Source organism: Zootermopsis nevadensis, unplaced genomic scaffold (genome assembly GCF_977971745.1).
Source record: "Zootermopsis nevadensis isolate Lab colony 2312 unplaced genomic scaffold, Znev_1.0 Znev_ptg000024l, whole genome shotgun sequence".
Lineage (NCBI taxonomy): Eukaryota > Metazoa > Arthropoda > Insecta > Blattodea > Termopsidae > Zootermopsis > Zootermopsis nevadensis.
The window spans coordinates 10,610,572-10,631,927 of NW_028259156.1; the positions used below are offsets into that span (position 1 = coordinate 10,610,572).

The 21,356-nt window shown below is 34.4% G+C and overlaps 1 protein-coding gene across 3 annotated transcripts; it reads right to left on the minus strand.

Moving 5' to 3' along the window:
• Positions 1 to 1,551: 1,551 nt before the first annotated feature.
• On the minus strand, positions 1,552 to 19,663 carry ScsbetaA (Succinyl-coenzyme A synthetase beta subunit, ADP-forming). Of its 3 annotated transcripts, none has more exons than XM_087355550.1 (9): positions 19,468 to 19,663; positions 18,336 to 18,601; positions 15,748 to 15,910; positions 14,986 to 15,088; positions 13,803 to 13,967; positions 12,498 to 12,641; positions 11,911 to 12,071; positions 11,019 to 11,138; positions 1,552 to 2,669 (listed from the first exon to the last, which is right to left on the minus strand). In XM_087355550.1, exons 1-9 carry the CDS (start codon positions 19,513 to 19,515, stop codon positions 2,502 to 2,504), a joined length of 1,338 nt encoding a protein of 445 aa, XP_087211676.1. In that variant the 5' UTR covers positions 19,516 to 19,663; the 3' UTR covers positions 1,552 to 2,501. The 3 variants fall into 3 exon arrangements, with proteins under 3 accessions (XP_087211676.1, XP_087211675.1, XP_021924218.1); XM_087355549.1 differs by lacking the exon at positions 19,468 to 19,663 and adding an exon at positions 18,973 to 19,129; XM_022068526.2 differs by lacking the exons at positions 1,552 to 2,669; positions 19,468 to 19,663 and adding exons at positions 4,032 to 8,169; positions 18,973 to 19,129.
• Positions 19,664 to 21,356: the final 1,693 nt, after the last annotated feature.

The window sequence follows — 21,356 nt, forward strand, 5'->3', positions numbered from 1 at the left end:
ATGACAAGTTATTTATTATTTTACATTGCAATAACTTCAGTGTATCTACGAATAAATAAAATGTCAGGCACACTGTTTGGATGCCCTGCCTGAAACAACTTCTAACATTAATGTTTATTTTGAGTGATCCTGCTGAAACTTTGTGACTTTCACAATGCTAGTTATTTCCAAACACAGGACCGTCAACTGAAGGGCCGAGAATGTAAAGACCAAAGCCACAAAACAATTTTTTACTGGACACCAAAATAAATGTTTAAAAAAACCATATATCAAAACTTCATAACCACAAACTCCCAATATAACCAAATACGTCTTTACCATCAAGTGCAATGTAATTGAGATTAAATTTTGCAGCTTCAACTTGAGTCCAATATCTTAATGCAAAGACATCCTTCTGTCTGAAGTCTGCATTGTCATCAAAACGGAATTTGGCATCCAAGCAGAAATCTATCGAAATGAAAGTAAAATTAAACTATACTATCCCCAGTATTATCAATTCAAATCAGGCGTTCTTCACTCTCAAACTCAAAAGCTGTTGCTTCAGAAAAGTTCAGAGGTAGTACCATAATGACATTCTAATTTATTCAAGTTTTCTTGTAGAGCATATAAATCTTCGAAGTCTTCCAGTTTCATTTTCGTCACCAAAAAATTGGAGTGAAATTTCTTTTTCAGGCATATGCATAATGGGCTTAAAACTTATATAACATAAAACATATTTTTTAATGTAGCCATATGGAAGCCTTGTGTGGCCAACCTCAGATGAACTGATGTTTTACTGATTCCGAAACATTATGAGTTACCAGAGATCTCTTGAGTGCTGCAATGGTTGTTTTTCCCCTGGCTCCTGCAGATATTTAATATCTCAGCATCAGGTTTTCCCAAGTTCCAGACATTTCAACATGCAACTTTAAACCCTTTCCAAAGACCATTTAATTCTACCTATTTTAGAAATACTAGAGCAGAGCGCTCCTTTCGGAGCTCCTCTGGGGGTTGGTTGCATTTTAAAATCTTGAGTAAGAAACTAAACCAACCCCCCGAATTGGGGGTTAAAACACTTGGTCAAGTGTTTAAAACACAACCAACCCCTGCCTATGGCCTCCTCAATTCTCCTCTTCCATTCGGTCTGTCTGTCCGAGGTTGGGGATCAATGTTAAAGGTATAATGGCACTGACAGAAAATTATATTTAAATTGCATGTCATAACTAAGAATGACATAGTCCTATGCTCAGATTTCATTAAAATATTATAGTCTTAAAAAAGCACTTTCAGGGGAAGAGACAACGGGCAGCAAATAACTTGATCCGCTTGGGTAGAAATATTCTTCAGAACTTGTATTTTTGTATTCATTTGCCAAAGAAGTAAACAGTTGGTGGTTGCCATTTCAATGACATAGGTCTGTGAAGTAAACTATGTCAAAACTAAATTTCACAGAGGCGTGGCTTTGGTATTTTATCATTCTCGCCATTTCAATTACTTTGTAGACAGCAAAAGCAAATCCAGGTTTAATCACCTGGAACAATCTTCTGGAGAAGTCCATAATAATTAAAGTCATTTAATATCATATGTTTTAATTTATGTAACAAGACAAAACTTTTAATAAAACACTATGAACAGGTATTTTAAAACACTAAATTAACCTTTATTGTACAAGCAGGAACATATTACAGGGTGGCTGGCCACAAATTAGCTCTGTGTATGATGGCACTATGCAAGGACAATAAAGGTTAAATTTATATTACATAATTACACAGTCCTTTACAGAAGCACCACATTTATCTTGCAAATATCAGGGTCCTGTTACCCCATCTGCAAACACAATTGCAGACTCCTGAATAACTCTGGCTGACTGCAAGTTAAGGCAGTGCTTCTGCAGTAGCAAAGGAATGCAATGAATAACGAAGTGCAGAAAACAGGTGTGGTGTTATATCAAAGTGTGATTATTTAAAATATATCACTTAAAGAATATGAGAAATTAACCTTCAAAACTGAATACAGAATCAATATGATTACAGGGAAAGAAAGAAAAAATTCTTGTAAGAAGCGACAGAAATATACTTAAAACGTAAACAAACAAATAATGATCTGGAGATTATCAGCAATTATCTTTCCACAAATATGTGATGAATGTTACCGGTATATAAAGACACATTTTATTTTCTTCTGAACTGATGTAATGAATTTTTAGGGCTTTATACTCAAATTTCACATTTCCTATGCCTTAGTCCCATAAATTATAAATTTCAAGCATATATGGCACAAAATTATTGAAATATTAATTTTATCATTTTAATTTTTAAAAAATCATATCTTCCCAAATGTGTTCAACATAATAAATTTATTTAATTATCTGGTAAAGAAATATGTTGGTCAATGCTAATTCTGAAAATATTTCTTACCGTCATTTTAAACTCTTGTCACACAAGTTTCTAATTCTACATTGATATGTCTGCATTGTAAATATGAACCATATATTCTTTTTGTGAACCATATGAAGTTCTGACCTAAGAATCACCACAATGAGATCCAGTTGAAGCACTCTGCTCCATTCCCCTTCTTTCTTTGGCTCTCTTCACAGCCAACACAGCAGCAGCATCATAATCCATTTCCATCTCCAATGTTGTAAAACTGGCTTTTTGCATAATCTCATCAGCTTTATGAGCAAAATTACCCTGTGGGGAAAACAAAAAAGACAAAAACAAGCCCATGCAATTTAATAAAATTCATGCCATGGTTCTATATTAATCATGCAACTTCAAAATTATAAACTCAAGAACACACGAATGCCAGAACTTTTTTGTGGTTTTGTTATGGGACTATAAAGATGATTGGAGGCTATTAACAGGGAACTGGGTAGGAGCAAAGAGTCCTAGAGTAAGGTTGGTATTAGTCGAAAGAGAGATTAAAAAATCTTTAATGCCAGCTGTTAGTGTTGTGGCTTATACCTTCGTGTGCGTCTTATACCATCCTAGTCTCTGCACTGCTAACTAGGACAAAATTAAGAACACACTTCTTTTAAAAGATCCTAGGGGTTAGATTTAAATTTTGCTACCATTGACAGAATGATAGCAAAGACGGGAATGTCAAAATAAAAAGAGGACCTAGAGCTTCGTGGAATCTAAGTCATGAAATTCCTCACATACTCAACATTTTCACTTCATTAGAGGTGGAAGAAGAGCAAAATGTGGAAAAATCTGCAAATGTGTGTGGCTGGTCTCACACTCCAGATATTTTCCACAGAAAGCCAGTGCCTTCACCATACGATCCAGAGACCATCCAAATACTGTGAAAATATTCTTCTAACTCTTCATTAATTCATGAAACAGCTGGTTACGTAATGGACTATAGCAAGATGCCAAATTTGTACTTGGACTAAGTTTCAATTTGTGGTATGTAGCCTATTTGGGCTATCTGTTCCAAGATAACTTCTGCAATAATTTCCTTACAAAAGGCCAATACCACATCTAGCCCACAATTCCACTAATATCTTCCCTTCCTATTTCTGTTGTCTCCAATGAAAATGTACTTAAACTATAACTACCATATTTATGGCCACAGCAGTTTTATTACAAATGTTGTTCAGATATGGGACAGCACTTTGAAGTAACCTGTGTCAAAGAGATAATTCATGCCTTAATTAGCATTACCAATGCAAAGCATTGACATTGTACCTCCAGAGAAACAAGTAAACGTAGGCACAAAACAGTGCATCAACACTCCAAGATGTTAAATCAGAAATTGGAAATAGGGACAACCCTACAAAGAGGACTACTCTGGTATCACTGCAGTAAGAACATGGTCAAAATAGTACATTACTTTCTGAGATGCCTGAATGTATCATGTTTGAACTGTTCTTCTGGCATAAGAAAGAGTATGTCACACAAAAACTTTATGTATAAAATAAATTTAAGAAAATTAAACTTTCTGAAATTAAAGCATAAACACTGAAATGAAGGAAAAATGTTTTGCTACTTCTTTTGTTAAAAAAACCTTATAAATGGACATTTTCTGTGTCATATCTGAGTACCAGCACCTTCATTTCTAGAAACAAAACACCGAATGTTTATTCACTTTCCAGCTTAGGTAATTACAATCTTACTTATAAAACTAGTACATGCTATGAAAAACCTAGATAATCATCACATCAGTACGCCTATAACATGCAACAAATGCTACAAAAACTGGAGTGTGAAGAAAGCAATACAGAATACTATAAAGTTCAAGATACTCCTTTCTATAACTACATTAGAAGGTTGTTTATAATAAGCAAAAATGTTACATGTTTCAGGCACTTACAGCAATGAAAACCTCATGTGTGAATATGTTTTAATGCATAAGACGCAAAGCTTTGCTCTGGAAACAGTTAAAATGATATACTGGCAATAAACTATGAACAATACTTCAACAATGTTCCTTTAATACTTCAGTCTTCTTATCTCATTCATATTATTCCAACATCACCTTTTTCCCCTTAAAAATTTCTTCAGATATCAACAACACAGCAGAATATAAAAGATACTGAACTGCTGTGACTGAGTTGTAGGTTTATTTTAAGGATGTCTGCTGTACTCCATAGGAATATTCAGGACAGTAAAGTCAGTCTACAGCAATTACGTAAATGTGTTTAGTAAACTGGGATAATACCAAGGGATCTCATTAAGATACTCAGATTCAGTGTTTTATGTGAGAGATAAGAAGAGCACTTACCTGAATAAAGGTTCATATACATACAATACAAAGCTGTAATCAAAATGAGAAATAAATGAAATGATCACATTTCACATGTATCTACATGCTCTTATTGAGATATGTACTGCAACTGATTTTATAAATAAGAAAAACCTGCAAAGAAATCTAAGGACTCCACAAATTGGAGTTCAATATATTTATTCCCTACTCACATTGTAATGAATCAAGCAATCTGAATAGTGACATTCATGAAATGTTTAAAAGATGTTCCAAAAGACATTTGCCACACAAGACTGATACTGTGGGTGCAAGATTAATGTTTTATACAGCTGATTAAAACCTCAAAGAATTATAAACTGTAGAGAAGTGGTGGACTTCTTGGTTTATATCTCTTAACACTGCCAAAACAAATAAATTTAAATACCTTTTCAAGAAATAAACGAACAGTATCAACATTAAGAACATTATGTACTATCTGTAAGATGCAGAAACAGTTATTAATTTATACATTACTTGTTTCAAGTTGCCTAAGTACCAGGTCTACAATTTATGAGGGTGTGGTCGGCGGGCACTCTGTTGATGTGGGCGGGAGTTGTGCGCATTCTTGCGGTGGGTGACTGGCGAATCAGTTTCAGTGCCGCTAGTAACAGCGAACTACGAACATTTCTCGTCACTAATACATGTTATTACATTAATTGTTCTTACCATAAATCACAAAAGATGTTCAAAGTGACTTACTTGTGCTTGAAGGCAAGCTTCACATCTCGTTAACATGTTTCAAAATACTCGACGAAGCTCTTCTTGGGAAATTGCTGAAATCAATTGTCAAATATTTTCTTTAAGTGCTTCTGCAGTGTGTGGATAAATTGTGAACGTTATGTAAATTTAATACTTAGACCCTTTTTCCAAGAAATGGCCGATGAAGAAAAGACTTACGGTTTCTTCATGCAAGACAATGCTACAGCTCACACAGCTGATCGGTCGATGTTAGCATTAAGAGAAGTGTTTGGTGAACAAGTTATCGATCAGTGGCCTCCACGTTCCCCAGACTTAAACCTGTGTGATTTTTACCTGTGGGGCATGCTGAAGAACAAAGTTTATATAAACAATCCGCACACTGCAGAAGCACTTAAAGAAAATATTCAACAATTTCCCAAGAAGAGCTTCATCGAGTATTTCGAAACATGTTAACGAGATGTGAAGATTGCCTGCAAGCACAAGGAAGACACTTTGAACATCTTTTGTGATTTAAGGTAAGAACAATTAGAGAAATATTCGTAGTTCGCTGTTACTAGCGGCATTGAAACTGATTCGCCGGTTACCCATCGGAAGAACGCGCCCAACTCCCGCCCACATCAACAGAGCGCCTGCTGACCACGCAATCCAAGCACGACCGGTGCCTCATAAATTGTAGACCCGGTATAAGAGCGACCTGTTTGCTAAGAGTAAGAATACTCAGTCTTTGACAGGAAGAGTATTAAGGCAATAAAATACTTGGCATACAAAGCAGTAACATTCTGAAGTAACAAGTTAGCCCATGACTAACAATGAAGACGTCACCTCCTACATTTATATAATAAACACCATGAAACTGAATTCTTATAAATCTACAGGAAAAATTAAATTAAATATAGTAGTATTATACCATGAAATATGGTCTGTACTTCTCTTAAACTCAGATTTCTAAGAAAGGAAACTCTTACAAAAGGACATGTAAATAAATTACTGAGCTATCATGCATAACCCCTTCATTCAGATTAACTCAACTAAGCATGCACTGTAATGTTAAGCATGCCCTAGTGAATGCAGTATGGCAAGCAACAGCTCAACTCAGTTCTCTATAGATACAAACTTCCTTTCTTTTCATCATGTATTATTACATTTATACTCTTATACCATATGCCTCGCCTACCACAGATACAGTATAGACAAAATCTAACTTGAGAAGTTCCTGTAGAAAGAGTTTTGTAACAGCCAATGTTAATGTTAGTCTTACAAGCTCCCAGTTATATAACAACTTAACATGATTACTAAATTCAATGTAAGTTGTCAAAACATAAAGGAAAAAGTATCAGATAAGATAAATAAAAGATACCCTTAAAAATATGATGAAAACATAAATGTATACACAAATAAATAAATAAATTAATAAAAATAACCTGAAAATCACAATATAATTACTTTGTGCATAAATTCATACATGTGGGAAAGTTATTGGCAATGGGAGCTTTAGTATTACTATAGCAAAGATTTATTCACATCAATGGATATTTTTGATGCAGATTTCATGAAACCCTTACAGCTGCCCAAGCACAGTTTCATTCAAAAACAAACAAATTCAACCTCACATTGTATCCTTACAATTAATAGGGCTTCACAAATGCTGTCACATCAAACAAAAATAAATACACATGCACAACACATTTTCACATCAAAAATTAATTTCTAGATATCCCAATACTGAACAGGAATTCAGCTAACTTTCTTTCTTATTTCCACCATTATATACACAAAATATTTAATTTGGAACAAATTCAAACTGTAACAATGCAGATATTACAAAGTGTCCTCAATCCACTGTCTTCTTTCATTACATGTTAATACATGTAACATAGTGGTTATACTTGGGTAACAAAATCATATGCTCAATGGTAAAAAATTCATTCACTATACTACAGCTTTATGAAACCCTGAATATTATGAAACAGATACAATGGAGACAAACAAATAAACCACTGTACTTATGTAATAAAGAACTGAGATTGGGATTCTGTAAGGGACACGTCCACAATGCAATGGAAAGCTTAGAAGGCTATCTGTTATGCTGCTTAAAACTGTTCAGACTTCATGTAAGTATACAGTACCATATCTGGGAGCTCTGAAAGTCAAAATATTTTCTGTCCAAAACTGCAGTGAACATCTCACTTCATAAGTACAACATTATAATATAAGTGTAAATGAAGTTCATGTGCTCTGGGATCGGACTAAAAACCGATTTACAAACAATAAATTTCATTACAATATGAGATTACTTCACCCAAATTCTGTAGTGTCACATTTGGTAATTGCCTATTTCCTACAAAAGAACATTAAAAAACCTTTGTTCACATACAGAACAAAAGAGATATGATAACGAACATAAATGTACATTACCAAATATTATATAATACTCATTTAAGAGATTCAAATGAAATTTAACAAAGCAATAACTTCCAAAATGAAAGACAAAATGGAGTACATGAACTTCATAAGTGGTATCATGAAAAAAGAAATCAATATGAAAATATACACAGGGAATCAACAGTCTATCTTCATCTCTTAAAGGGGAATTTCAAAGTTGACATCTAGTTTGGCATCTCTTGCCAAGCTGACGATATTTGACAACTTGACAGATAAACGTGCTGCTTCATCCAAGTTGTCACATGCCAGTATCTTGAGCCCTGATGATGCAATCAAAACCTTGGCATCATCCACGTTCGTGCCCTGTTAATAGAGGAAAAGAAACAACAAACACTTCTGTATCAAATGGATAATTTCAAAATCTGAAAACTTAACAATCACCATATAAAGATTGTTTGAAATGTTAGTAAAAAGGTGCTCAAGCAGTTTAGTTAATGTGATATTTAAAAATAAATACATCCACCACATAAGTGTCTGTTGGTATCCAAACAACAAATGCAAGTAACAAGATTAAAATACTGCAGTTACATGAGGGCTGAAGCCTAAGGGAGAATCACACCCACACCTGGAAGAGATAGGGTAACATATATATATATACACACAAGGCTGAAACATGATGAAAAGCAGGTTGTATACACATAGCTGGTTAATAAACACAAAACAGTTGTAAGTACTGCATATGTTGGAAGGACAAAGTAACACTGATAATTGGAAAATGCAACAAACACGGTGTATTATTTACACATCATCATGCCATGAAAATGCATCCCTGTTAATTCACACACAATTTAATACTTTCACAAAACAGTGATTTGTATAATTTAAAACAGTGGTGATGCAGTAACTACTTTGTAGTTAGAAACAGTGAAGGGCACAGACTGCTTATTAAAAAAAAGGTTATATTTGCATAATGAAGAACAGGCCAAAGATGGAGAACTTTATAAAGGAAGGAAGGACTTTATTACATTATATACATACCAGTAATGTTAGGTGCTGCTTCTAATAGTTACTGACATGTGCCATCTCACACCCTATTTGATGTTTAGACCATTATGAGGCCAACATAACATTCAAGAAAGTCCACTGACAGCAGTGACCCCTTCTCATACTGAAGTAATAATGAACCAGTATGAAGAAACAAAATAAAACACTTCCCAATCACAAAGGATTACTGGAGTATGGAAACAAAGAGATCAAGAATTTCTATAGCAAACCAATTGTGATACAGATGAATAAAAGGCTTCCCACAAAAACCCAATGTTCAGTCCACTGTTTCTCCACCACATCTCACAGAGTATTAATAAACATTCACAAAAATATTAAGAGAACACAATTTAAAACTGATCACCTTACATCACAAGCATAATTAAAAGAGTATTTATATCCTCTGTAAAAGTATGAGGTTTGCTAAATGTAAGTACATAAATTATTACAGAAACAACAAAACATAGAAATATCCTTCATGTTAACATGAGTGAGAAGACAAAGCATGTGCATGACAAAAGCTAATGAAACACAAACATTATGCAATGATATTTAGATGATAAATTGTTACAAAGAAACAAATATGTCATGCTAATAGAACTGAAGACACACATAAGAAAGGACAAGCATGACAAAAGCTTTCAAAACACGAACATCATGCAGTGATAATTAGATGCAAATTTAAAGACTGCAGAACAACACACACATACATGCATGTGCACTTACATCATAAGTCACTATTTACATTATTTTATAGAACCTAAGAAAACATCTCAACCACAAGTTTCAAATTATTTAAAAAATTTTAGTAACAATTTATTTGCTGAAAAACTAAGTAAAGTAAAGTTTGTCCCACTATACGCCATATAGGCGCTTGGGGGTAGAGGAGGTATAGCTCCTACTCATTCTTGACCTCGGCACTAGATGGGGGTAAGTGGTCAGCATCACGCCCTGGATGGCTTTACCCCCGGGAAAGGACCCCGGTAGCCATTGTAGAGGAGGCTGGGTGGGCCCCAGAGCCGGTCTGAACGCAGAGGCTAGAGGAAAAATCCTCTGCCCCCCGCCGGGGATCGAACCCCGGTCGTCCAGCCCGTAGCTAGTCACTATACTGACTGAGCTATTCTGGCTCATTAGAAAAAAAACTAATGCTTTAGTAAATAAGATTGTAATAAATTACAACAGCAACATAATACTTAAATCCATATTAATCTTTAAAAATTAGTGGTGTGAAAAGCCTAAATTTTAACTGGCTAATGAAGTAAACAGACCAACATATAAATATTTAACTGACTGGACTGATTAACAAATTATTTATCTAGGCACTATATTAAGCTTTTTTAAGTCTCATATATGTAACTTGAAAGACAGCAGTACTAACGACGATGTTTAAAGAGCAACTGAAAATGCTGAAACATGCAAAATGCACCATGAAAAAATAATACAAGCAACTTGTATTATTAAACAAAAAACTTTAAAATTATTTCAGTCTTGCTAGGTGCTTTCCTCCAAATTTTCATTTCAGTGTATAATTTTCAGTTATATACAACTAAAAGTTTGCTACAACTAAAAGCAAGAACTAGTAAACCCAAACAAATATGCAAACAAATATTTAACCAATAAAATTATTATTTATGTACTTCATTCTTTGTTTATTCATTACTATATCTAAAGCCACCCCAACCTGCTTTGTACCGAAAAATAACTTTACTCAAGTAAGGAAGATGTTTTAAAGTAGTTTAAAAATTATGATGTTGACACTTATGCTTCTTCAAATATCATAGGATTGAGTTTCATAAAAAACACTTTATCCAAACCGTTGTAAATACACTTCCTACAAAATAGGTAAATTTCAGAACTGGCATAAACTCTAAATCATGCATGCTATGACAGTTCTCTCTGCAAAAACTATGTAAAATAATGTTCTTTATATCTTAAAACATTCCCTACAGAATCTATAACAGTACCATTTAAACAGAAAACAAGTCCAAAAGAGACAAAGTTGACCAGTTATTATTATTATTACATTAATTATTAATTCTTGCAGCAACAAAATAGGAAGAATTTACTCCAGTAACACTGCTCATATGAACACATCAATTTTATTTATATGAATTTTGATGAGATACAACTATTCAAGTAAACTATATTGTTCAAGTAATGCAACATACCTGCAGTCTGCAGACAATTGGAACTTTCAGGTTAAGGTCTTTTGCAGCTGCCACTATGCCTTCGGCTATGACATCACACCTCATTATACCACCAAAAATATTAACCATAATGGCATGGACCTGGTAAGTAAAACGGATCTGGAATGACTATTGTGAATCATATTCACTGATATAAGCTAAAGATATTGCAGTGAGGCATCACAGTCTGATAACTTTAATTTTATATAAAGTTTCTATTAAACCTTATGGCATGTTAGTAACTGTGATTCTCAATCAGATCACATTCATTTTTGTAAGTCTGCATTATTCAATTCAATTCTTTATTATTAATGTGCTGTATCAACAGCCAAAAGGCCAATTACAGATACAGCACAACAGATGAGTAAACAAACACAGTAGTAAATATAGAAAGGTAACAACAGAATATAGAAATACATTAGTACAGAGGACGCTAATATCCAGAGATCGTATTTGGCTTTGGATACAGTCCTTTTCATTTCCGATATTGGGCTCAGTTGCGACAGCGTATTTATCACTTGCAGTAAAGCATGTGATAAATACACTGCAGAAAATGCAACAGTAGCAAATACTTTATTGGGTACAATAAATTTTTGTATGGAGCTAAAACTGGGCAAAGTAAAATCAGATAACTCACACAAATGCAGAATTAATAACTCGCAGGATATGTTACGTATATTTACCAAATGCCGAATATAGAAAACCTTAATCTGAATCTACAAATTTAATTGAGTCTGCTGAAATGTCTCGCACTAATATATTCCAAGACTTACGGAAAATATACTCAGAACTATGCAATCAAAAACAACCCGAGTGTTCATGAACACCAAAAATTAATTACTACAATATGATCATAAATAAATGTATAACATACTTTGGGATCTGCTGTAATAATTTTGAATGCTTCCTTGACTGCTTGTGCAGTGGCTCCACCACCCACATCTAGGAAATTTGCTGGGCTTCCTCCATGAAGTTTAATGATGTCCATTGTTGCCATTGCAAGACCAGCTCCATTAACAAGGCATCCAATATCACCTATGGTAAGAGGGAAATTCAACACAGGTGTGACATGTTTCATAACCTGCTATTCCCATCTTGATATTGGCCTCCCTCTCCTCTATAGCAATCATGAAAAATTATTTAAAAATTTCACTGAAATGCCACGTAAGAATAAATAAAAGCATTCTTAATATAGTTTGAAGAATAAAGTCCTGGTAAATGTGGATAAAGTGTATTATTTTTAACCATCCTTTCATAAATTGCAATATATCTGTGCTATGTACATCTGTACATGCAGAAGTTTCTTGTAATATTCAACTCAGCATAAGAAAGAAAATCTTACAAGTTCACCAAACTGTCCCCTGAATATCACTGTATGGAGCTCTTACTGTGTATATAAAATACTGTACAAATCAAAACTTCATAATCACAAACTTCCAATATAACCAAATACGTCTTTACCATCAAGTGCAATGTAATTGAGATTAAATTTTGCAGCTTCAACTTCTTTTTCATCCTCTTGAGTCCAATCTCTTAATGCAAAGACATCCTTCTGTCTGAAGTCTGCATTGTCATCAAAACGGAATTTGGCATCCAAGCAGAAATCTATCAAAATGAAAGTAAAATTAAACTATACTATCCCCAGTATTACCAATTCAAATCAGGTGTTCAGTAGAATATTTACACAAATAAAAAATGACATTTTGTCCCTTCCATGTAAAAATAGAAGATAAAGTAACATATCAAGATGAATTTTGTTTATAGTTGTGTATCTACTAACTAGTGAGGAACCTGTAACAGGAAGTCAATCAGTTCCCAGTTTCCATAACAAAAAGAAATTTCCTGAATATCTACTGCATGATCTGAAATTTTCATGGCGACTAAGTGCAATGAATTCTTCTAGGGCTACCAGCCATGTCAGGTGGTTTAATGCAGTAAACACCAACATTTCGAGAACAATCTCCATCCTTGTCCTCAGGGTACTCAAGTTGTAGGAGATCCTATCTGTGCTCTATACATATCTGCTCCAGTATCGTATTATTGGCTTCACATTAGCCAATAGGGCTTATTGTGCAGAGTAACATGCTCGCCATATCTTTTTAGCCCAGCTTTCCGATTGGTGTTTTCTCCATTAAACCACCTGGAATGTTGGTAACCCAAAAAGAATTAACTGAATATGTATTTTTACTTATACCGCATAAACAGGAGTCACACAATATAATAGTTGTTGTACACTGACAACTATTATGCTGCTACAAAAAGGATGACACACACATCAGAAAAAGCCACAGACAGAACTAACCTTCTAAATCCAGCAGATGTATATACATAATATACCAACACTTGATAAGAGAAACTGAATAATTACAGTGGCACACGGTCTTCCTTAAAAGTTGATACTCAGCAGGCCAACATTCACTCTTTAATGGAAGTTAAAGTTTCATTACCATATTCATTAAAATGTATCATTGTACTGTATTCTCAGGCAATTCAATTCAGTCCATTTCACACACCATTCCTCTTTTAATAATACTGTCTTGTGTAAGCAAATATTTCAAAACTGGCATCTTACAATGATGGTTTGCAACCAAATTCTGTTTGGAGTTCTAAACTTTGTCCAATGCATTCTATATATTGTACCCATCTCAACCTCTAATTTAGTTACCCAAGTAATATTAACACAAAAGTCCTTCAGAATCTTAAAATGAGAGAAAATTTCATGAATAAAGCAGTACTTATGAACTTAACAAAACCTTCTTCACTTACAGTTTCCCTCAGTGTCTTCTGCATAAGGATTTACTTCTATAAGAAGTGCATCCTTCTCGACAAATAGATTATAAAGTCGAAACAACATATCTACTGTCCCAGCCTTCTTATCACCACCAAGTCCTAATTTCTCAGCTACTCTCTCTGCCTGACTTTTAGTTATTCCTGAAACAGAACAGTACTAATTAAGTGACTTCAAAGTACAAATGCTTGCAGGGATTCCAACCACTTAAGAGTTACTACTGAATATAATGAAATAAAATTTAGATTTCCAATCTGATGGATGCACAAGACATACCACAGCATTCATCACCATATAAGAGAAACTTATGAAGAAAAATATGATACTGCCTTAAAAAAACATCACTCCAGAAAGTCTGAGACTATACTTTTATTTGCTATCATTTTACTGGGAAATCTGTCGGTTGATTACTGTATTTAACCAAATACCACATGCCCCCAAATAAAATATGTAATAAAATTTGTTACAAAAGTAAAATTTTTTTTAAATGAAAGTAATACTAAATACCAAAAACTGATAAATTATATAAATGGGTCTAATCCCACCCCAGATATCTACACAAGTATATATGATAGCCAATAAAACTGAACAGCGCAGAAAATTATTAAAAACATACAATAATATTTTTCAATTACTAGCATGCTTCACTGCCATCTGAACTGATCTTGTCATTGTTAGTAACCCAAACTATGGTAGTAATATAGAAAAATTTTCCCTTTTTTTACTTGCCATGCCACAGAGAAATTGCATCATTTAAAATTTTGCAACCAATTTCAGCTTATGCTGGAGTCCTGCATTCAAATTTATCTTTTGATTCATCAACTGGCACATTTAACTTCACACCACATAACCAAACTGCTAACTCACATTTAAATATGAAGAAAGATCTTTTGTACTACTGGAGATTTTGCATTTTGCTCACAAAAAGCCTACTAGTGACCACTACTTTGATGAAAAATATTTTTCTTTTTCATCCAGTCCTGGATGCAATTTCATGTCGACAGATAAGAAAAGTCAGAATTTGTGGCAAAAACCAACAATTTTAGGGAACATTGCATAATTAACTTATTGAGCAAAATATACATTTTATCGCATTTAAAGTAAATTTTAAACAAACTGTGACCTTTCCATTTCCACATGTAACCACAATCTCATACAAACCTTCCATGACGTTAACTGGTTCATAGTGAATGGCATCAGGATTCTCTGCTGCAACATCTTCAATATTAACACCACCTTGAGATGAGGCTATCAATACAGGACCCTAGAATATAAATTTTTTACATTTTCTTAACAACAAGTAAAGATGTGAATCATATCTTGTTAATGAAGAAATTTTCCAAGATAACCCGTAACATTCAGTCTGCAGTAAAATAATGCAGCACTTTCTCCAACAGCAAAGGCAGCCACAGTGTGATTGCTGACTGACCTCACATTAAAGTAGTCAACTTTGTAAGAGATAAAAAAAAGATGGGATGTGAAAGGTCTATGTGGTCTTGAACCTAAGACTTTCTGTATGGGAGGCCTTTCCCTAAACCACCAAGTCCCTGATACCTCCTCCTACGGCTAAGATCAATGAATGCCTGAAGCTTCGCCTCCAAAAATTAAGGAGCAAACCACCTTCATCAATACCATATTTTTAACATAATCTACACAGATCTTTAATTATTTACTTTCAAGTAAGAATACCAACTGAGCACCAGGCCAGTCTATTATAAACAAGGACAGGATCTGATCATGACAAATTCTCCATTCCTCAATTAACTCAACAAATTTAAGACAAAATATTCTCCTCAATCCGTTTATTTGTACATGTCCCTTTACCACATGCTGTCATGATGTTTGTGCCTGCATTTTTATGCAGTACAATTACTACACTTTCTAAAAATGTACTTTAGAAAGAAACAATTAATTGAAACTTACTGCAAATGCTCTCTCCATCATGACAGCAATGTAATACTCCTTGCGTGGAAACTTCCGTTCTGTAACCATAACAGAATTACAGATACGCCCCGCTTCACCAGTCTGTTTTGTTACCAAGTACTGGCCAATCATCTTCCCTGCTAGTTCTGCTGCTTCCTCTGGCCTAAAGAAAACAAAATTAATAAAAGAGGTCTATACTAGTACTAGAACCTCACCAATAACATCATACATATCTACAGATTACTAATGCTATTCAATACAAACCAAGACTCCAACTCCCACTTCTATTTGAGATCATAGAAACAGTTTTGCTATGCAAGTACATGATAACACTCAGAGTTATTCAAATGAACACTATAAAACTGATTGAAAATGTTCATATTCCAATGTAATAAAACTACTGGTATGAGTGGTCATAATACTCAAAAGCAGCATTTTCTTTATACTGGTATTCCTCAGTGACATCGCTTCTCATAAAACTCAGAAAATAAAAGAATTTAATTAAAATGGGAAATAACAAATGTTTCAACTTTAATTCCTGGTATTCTAAATGTACAATGTCATTATTTCCAGATTCGCTGGTGATACATTTTGTTGAGAAATTTAAAAACTATGGCCCATTACATCATTTGATACATTTAAGTACTGACACCTTAGACTAAGCCAGTCATTTCCACACCTTAAAGATTCATAACTATCTTCCAGTTGAAGCTACATTACCTATGCAGATGAAGAAATGCCATTAAATAAACAAAAAATAGAAATGAATAAGTGATTCTTTACCATCAGACGACATATGGAAATGAAAATTAGGAGTATCCAACATGCATGCAACAGGTTAGAAAAAGATGTCAGAAAAAGTGATAGTGGAACCACGGTTCCGGAGAATTAGACGTAAATACGTCTATACGGAAAGGAAGTTGATATATTGGCATTATTCTAAATATTTCCTTTATACATGCTTTACAATTGAATAAAGTTTGATTAAGACATTGCTTATTCAACTTCAATTAGTTACGCTTAAAATGGGTCTGTGGTAGCTGAATGTAATGTAAAGTAATGTAATATAAGGTAAGGTAAGGTAATGTAATGTAATGTAAGGTAAGGTAATGTAATGTTTTATAGGTAACAACAATGCTAAGTAAACAGATGACGTTTCCTAGGTAACAATAATGCCGAGTAAACAGATAACGTTTCCTAGGTAACAACAATGCTGAGTAAACAGATGATGTTTCCCAGGTAACAACAATGAAGTTTGACGTTTCTTAGGTAACATAACAATGAAGTTTGACGTTTCCTAGGTAACACAACAATGAAGTTACACTTTTTCGTTTCCCTTTTTCGTAACACATTTTTGCCGAATGACCCTTCCTTATAGACGTATTTACGTCAAAAAAACAGGACAAAACTGAATGCAGAAATGCTGTGGGTTGGTAAAGATAGAGGAAGAGAGACAGGTGACAAACAACCAACATAAAGTGTCAACACCTTAGGAAGAAGAAGAGACAAAATGAGAATGACATTATTTTTTAGGTTAACACAGAAGCAAATTTATTATAACCAGAACCACCTCCATAGTGGCATAAGTTAAAACAATAAATTCTGTGTAATTTTAGTACATTGCTGGAAATGTTTGAACACATTTAAAAAATCACATACTCATACCCCTTCATCAAATACTCACAATTATCATCTACCACCAAACTTATTACAGAATTTGACTTAGGGAACCCAGCCTATAGCTAAATACTTTCTGGACCATGACTGTTTTATTTATGCTTACTAGATTTAACACAAGCCCAACATAAAGTAAAATAAACTAACCTGTTAATGAATTCAGATTTGTTGGTGGATAAAAATGCATCAAAAATATTTATTTGAACTCTGCTGGTATACCTATATAGATGTCTGCCAGTAAACAGTGTAACTACATCACAACTTTGTGTGTGCAAAGGAAGCATAAGTAACTGGTCATTTTACTGTAAATATATACAAATATTTTAATTATAGGAACAACTTCAGAATACTGTGACCATGTACTTGGGCCTCTTAACATGCACGTACAACCTGACTAGACCCAACTCAAACACAATGCCCCCTTGTAGTTGAAGCTCATATAAATAAAACTTAAATATCCAGACAAAACCACAGAGAACACAATACATGTACATGTCCTCATTATATACTGTTTATTCTGGAAATCATATGAAACCTATAAATACATTCTATGGCCAAATGCAGAATTACTGTACAGGTAAACCACGATTTAAACCGGGGATGCGTTCCTGGACGAACTGGCGTAAATGGAACAGGAAATTGAAACTCTTTTTATAATATAAATCAATGGGAAGTCAATGGCATGCATTCCTGGCACCCAAACACTGATGACTTAAGTTCCTCATAAATTGACTTCGCCTTATCCATGATAGCAATTTTAGTCAAGGGAATGTTTTTTCGATTCATGTCATCCACCCATAGCAATAGTAATTTCTCCATTAAGATCAGCTAAGTTCTGCATTTACATGTATTTGGTTCCTGTATATAGTACTTACATATGGTATAAGTACATATATATTGAGAGTACTTACGTGTCAACCATCCTTACACCTCCTTTTAAACCATTTTTGAATGCTCCCTTTCCTCTCCCACCAGCCAGTACCTGCGCTTTCAATACAAGATCCTTCACATTCAGGTTCTTTGCAATTTCTTGTGCTTCTGCCTTTGTCTTTGCAATACCAAATTTTGGTACTGAAATACCTGCATCTTTTAAAAGTGTGTAACTTATATGTTCGTGTACATTCAAATTTCGTCGTTGCTGCTGGTTCCATTTGCTAGCTGTAGTTGCACCAACGAGCTAGAAAAACAATACAACACAGACTAACATAATAAAGCATATACACACATACATTACACAATGCAGAAATAGCTGTTGCTGGTATAAATATCAAAAATTGCACAAACCATAAAACAAGTTCAAAAAAGAAAGGCAGTTTCAGTCACATCTCTCCTATCAATGTTAATGTCAGTAACCAGTTTGATTCAAACTGAATTGACCTCCAATGACATACATGTATATTGTATTGTACCTAAGTTATGGGCGTATACTTCATGCATTAAGTAATGACTAACAGAAAATATGGCACATATATAATTTCCATATAAATGAAATTATTATAATATGTCAGGTTCTTCACATTAATACATCACATGTCAGCTATTTACTACCTTTGTGCCATGTTTTCCAATCAAAACTTCAGCAAAAGCAGCTCCCCTATACAACATGGTCGCCATTCTGCTTACGAAAGACTACGTTAATCACATTCATTCTCGAACGATACGCAAGCTTGAAGGTCAAGCACTAATTATGTAAATTGACTTTTAATCTCTAAAAATAGTGTAGGCTGCATTAATCTCGACCAGTCACTAACGAACAGAGGGCAACCTTCATTTGCAAAAACTGATAACCTCTAAAACTTAAAATATGCTATATGTGACCTTAAGTAATTAAATTTGCTCCGCGCACCAAAGTCCATTTAACCTACTTGGTTAAGAAGGGCATACACATAATGGAATGCTTTTGCCAGGTATATTAGGTTTGCCCGATCTCCTGCCCGTATACAGTTTTAAATATTAATTCTTTCATCCCATTTTGCACGTTATAATAGATTAATAAAATTTTTAATTACTCGTATTTCTTTGCTTTGGTTTTGATTTCCATACCTTTTTGAGGACAACATAATTCCGCAATAAAGATGGTTTGGAGAACATCGTAGTAGTCTGATCTATGGTAATATTACCCAAATTCTATAAACACTGCTACTGTATCTAGTCTTTATAAGATAAGTACTTTAATATTCTAAAACGTTCTTACTAGCACAAAATTATCTAGTCTACGACACACTTCTACAACCGATTCACAGCTCAGCTCTTTTCTCAATAACGAAAGCGGATTGTTGATGACAGTAATGTAACACAACAATGCCGAGCAAACAGATGTAATAATTACTTTCTTAGGTAACATAACAATGCACACAAGCTGGCCATTGTTAGTATACCAATACAACAATGCCGAGTAAACAAATGACAAACAAACCAACACAACAATGCAGAATAAACATTGTTTACTCGGCATTTTTGTCGGTCCATATTTACACATTGTTGATATGGATCTTACACTTTTCCTAGGTAACAAAAATGCCGAGTTCCATAGGTAACCATTGTTGTCGATATGTTGATACGGATCTTACACATTTTCGTTACACTTTTATGCCGAATGACCCTTCCGTATAGACGTATTTACGTTAAAAAGTGTAACGAAAATGTATAAGATCCGTATTAAAAATCGACAATGGTTACCTATGGAACGTCGTGTTTACTCGGCATTGTTACATGGGAAAACGTGTAAGATCTATATCAACAATGTGTAAATATGGACCTACAACAATGGTCAGCTTGCGTGCATTGTTATGTTACCTAGGAAAAATCATCTGTTTACTCGGCATTGTTGTGTTACATTACTGCCGTCAACAATCCGCTTTCGTTATTGCGGAAAGAGCTGAGCTGTGAATCGCTTGTAGAAGTGCGTTGTAGACTAGATAATTTTGACATTACATTACATTTCATTTTTTTTCATTACATTACATTACATTCAGCTACCTTCCTTTCATTGTATTTATTGCTTAAATATAATTTAAATACAGAGACGTATTTACGTCAGATTCTCCGGAACCGTGGTTCCACTGCCAATTTTTTATAATAAAATTTGTGATTTGTCTATCAAAAAATGACGTCATCAAACAAATAACGCTTCACGACGAGATCACCAACTACCAAGACAGTCGCATGTCACTGCTCCAGAAGCAGCACATAGCATTCTTGAAAATGAAGATTTGTCTGACCCGGTGTCCTACGTGAGCGTTTAAATGCGAGCGGTACCAACCCCCCAAAGGGAGGGGTTGGTCAAGTGTTTTAACTCCCTTCGTTTCATTGTATGCCGAGTAAACAGATGACGTTTCCTAGGTAACAACAATGCCGAGTAAACAGATTTTAAAACGCAAGTCAAGTGTTTTAACCCTCCATTCGGGGGGTTTAGTTTCTTACTCAAGATTTTAAAACGCAACCAACCCTCCGAAGGGGGAATTTTATATTATTCTTTGATGACGTAATTGTTTGGCTACAAATTGTTTGACGACAACGGGGAATCAGAAATGTTTATAGTAGATTCGGGATTCCCCGTCGTCGTCAAAAAATGACGTCATCAAACAACACAACTGTGACGAGTAAGCAAACCAACACAACAACGCCGAGTAAACAAATGACGCTTCACAATCCCGAGATCAACTACTACCAAGTCAGTCGCATGTCACTTCTCCAGAAGGAGCACAACACATTCTTGAAAATGAAGATTTGACTGACAGTTGGCCTCCGAACACCGACGTAAAGAACTAAAACGTCAGACCAATAAAGAAATGAAGAAAAGTGAAAGACGTTATCAAATATTTGAAGTACCAACACCAACAAGATGAACTGATACTAATAATACTACCCATTCAAGTCATACTACTCATTCAATGAATCGACTCAACGTTCCAGTAAATCGTTTTATGATT

Bases quoted from the DNA above. Each gene is read 5' to 3' on its own strand.
- ScsbetaA (XM_087355549.1), bottom strand. From the start codon at position 19,038: ATGGCGACCATGTTGTATAGGGGAGCTGCTTTTGCTGAAGTTTTGATT. The intron at 18,602-18,972 runs GTAGTAAATAGC...TTGTTTTTCTAG, and splicing joins TTGGAAAACATGGCACAAAG to CTCGTTGGTGCAACTACAGC. The intron at 11,139-11,910 runs GTATGTTATACA...TTTACTTACCAG, and splicing joins TTATTACAGCAGATCCCAAA to GTCCATGCCATTATGGTTAA.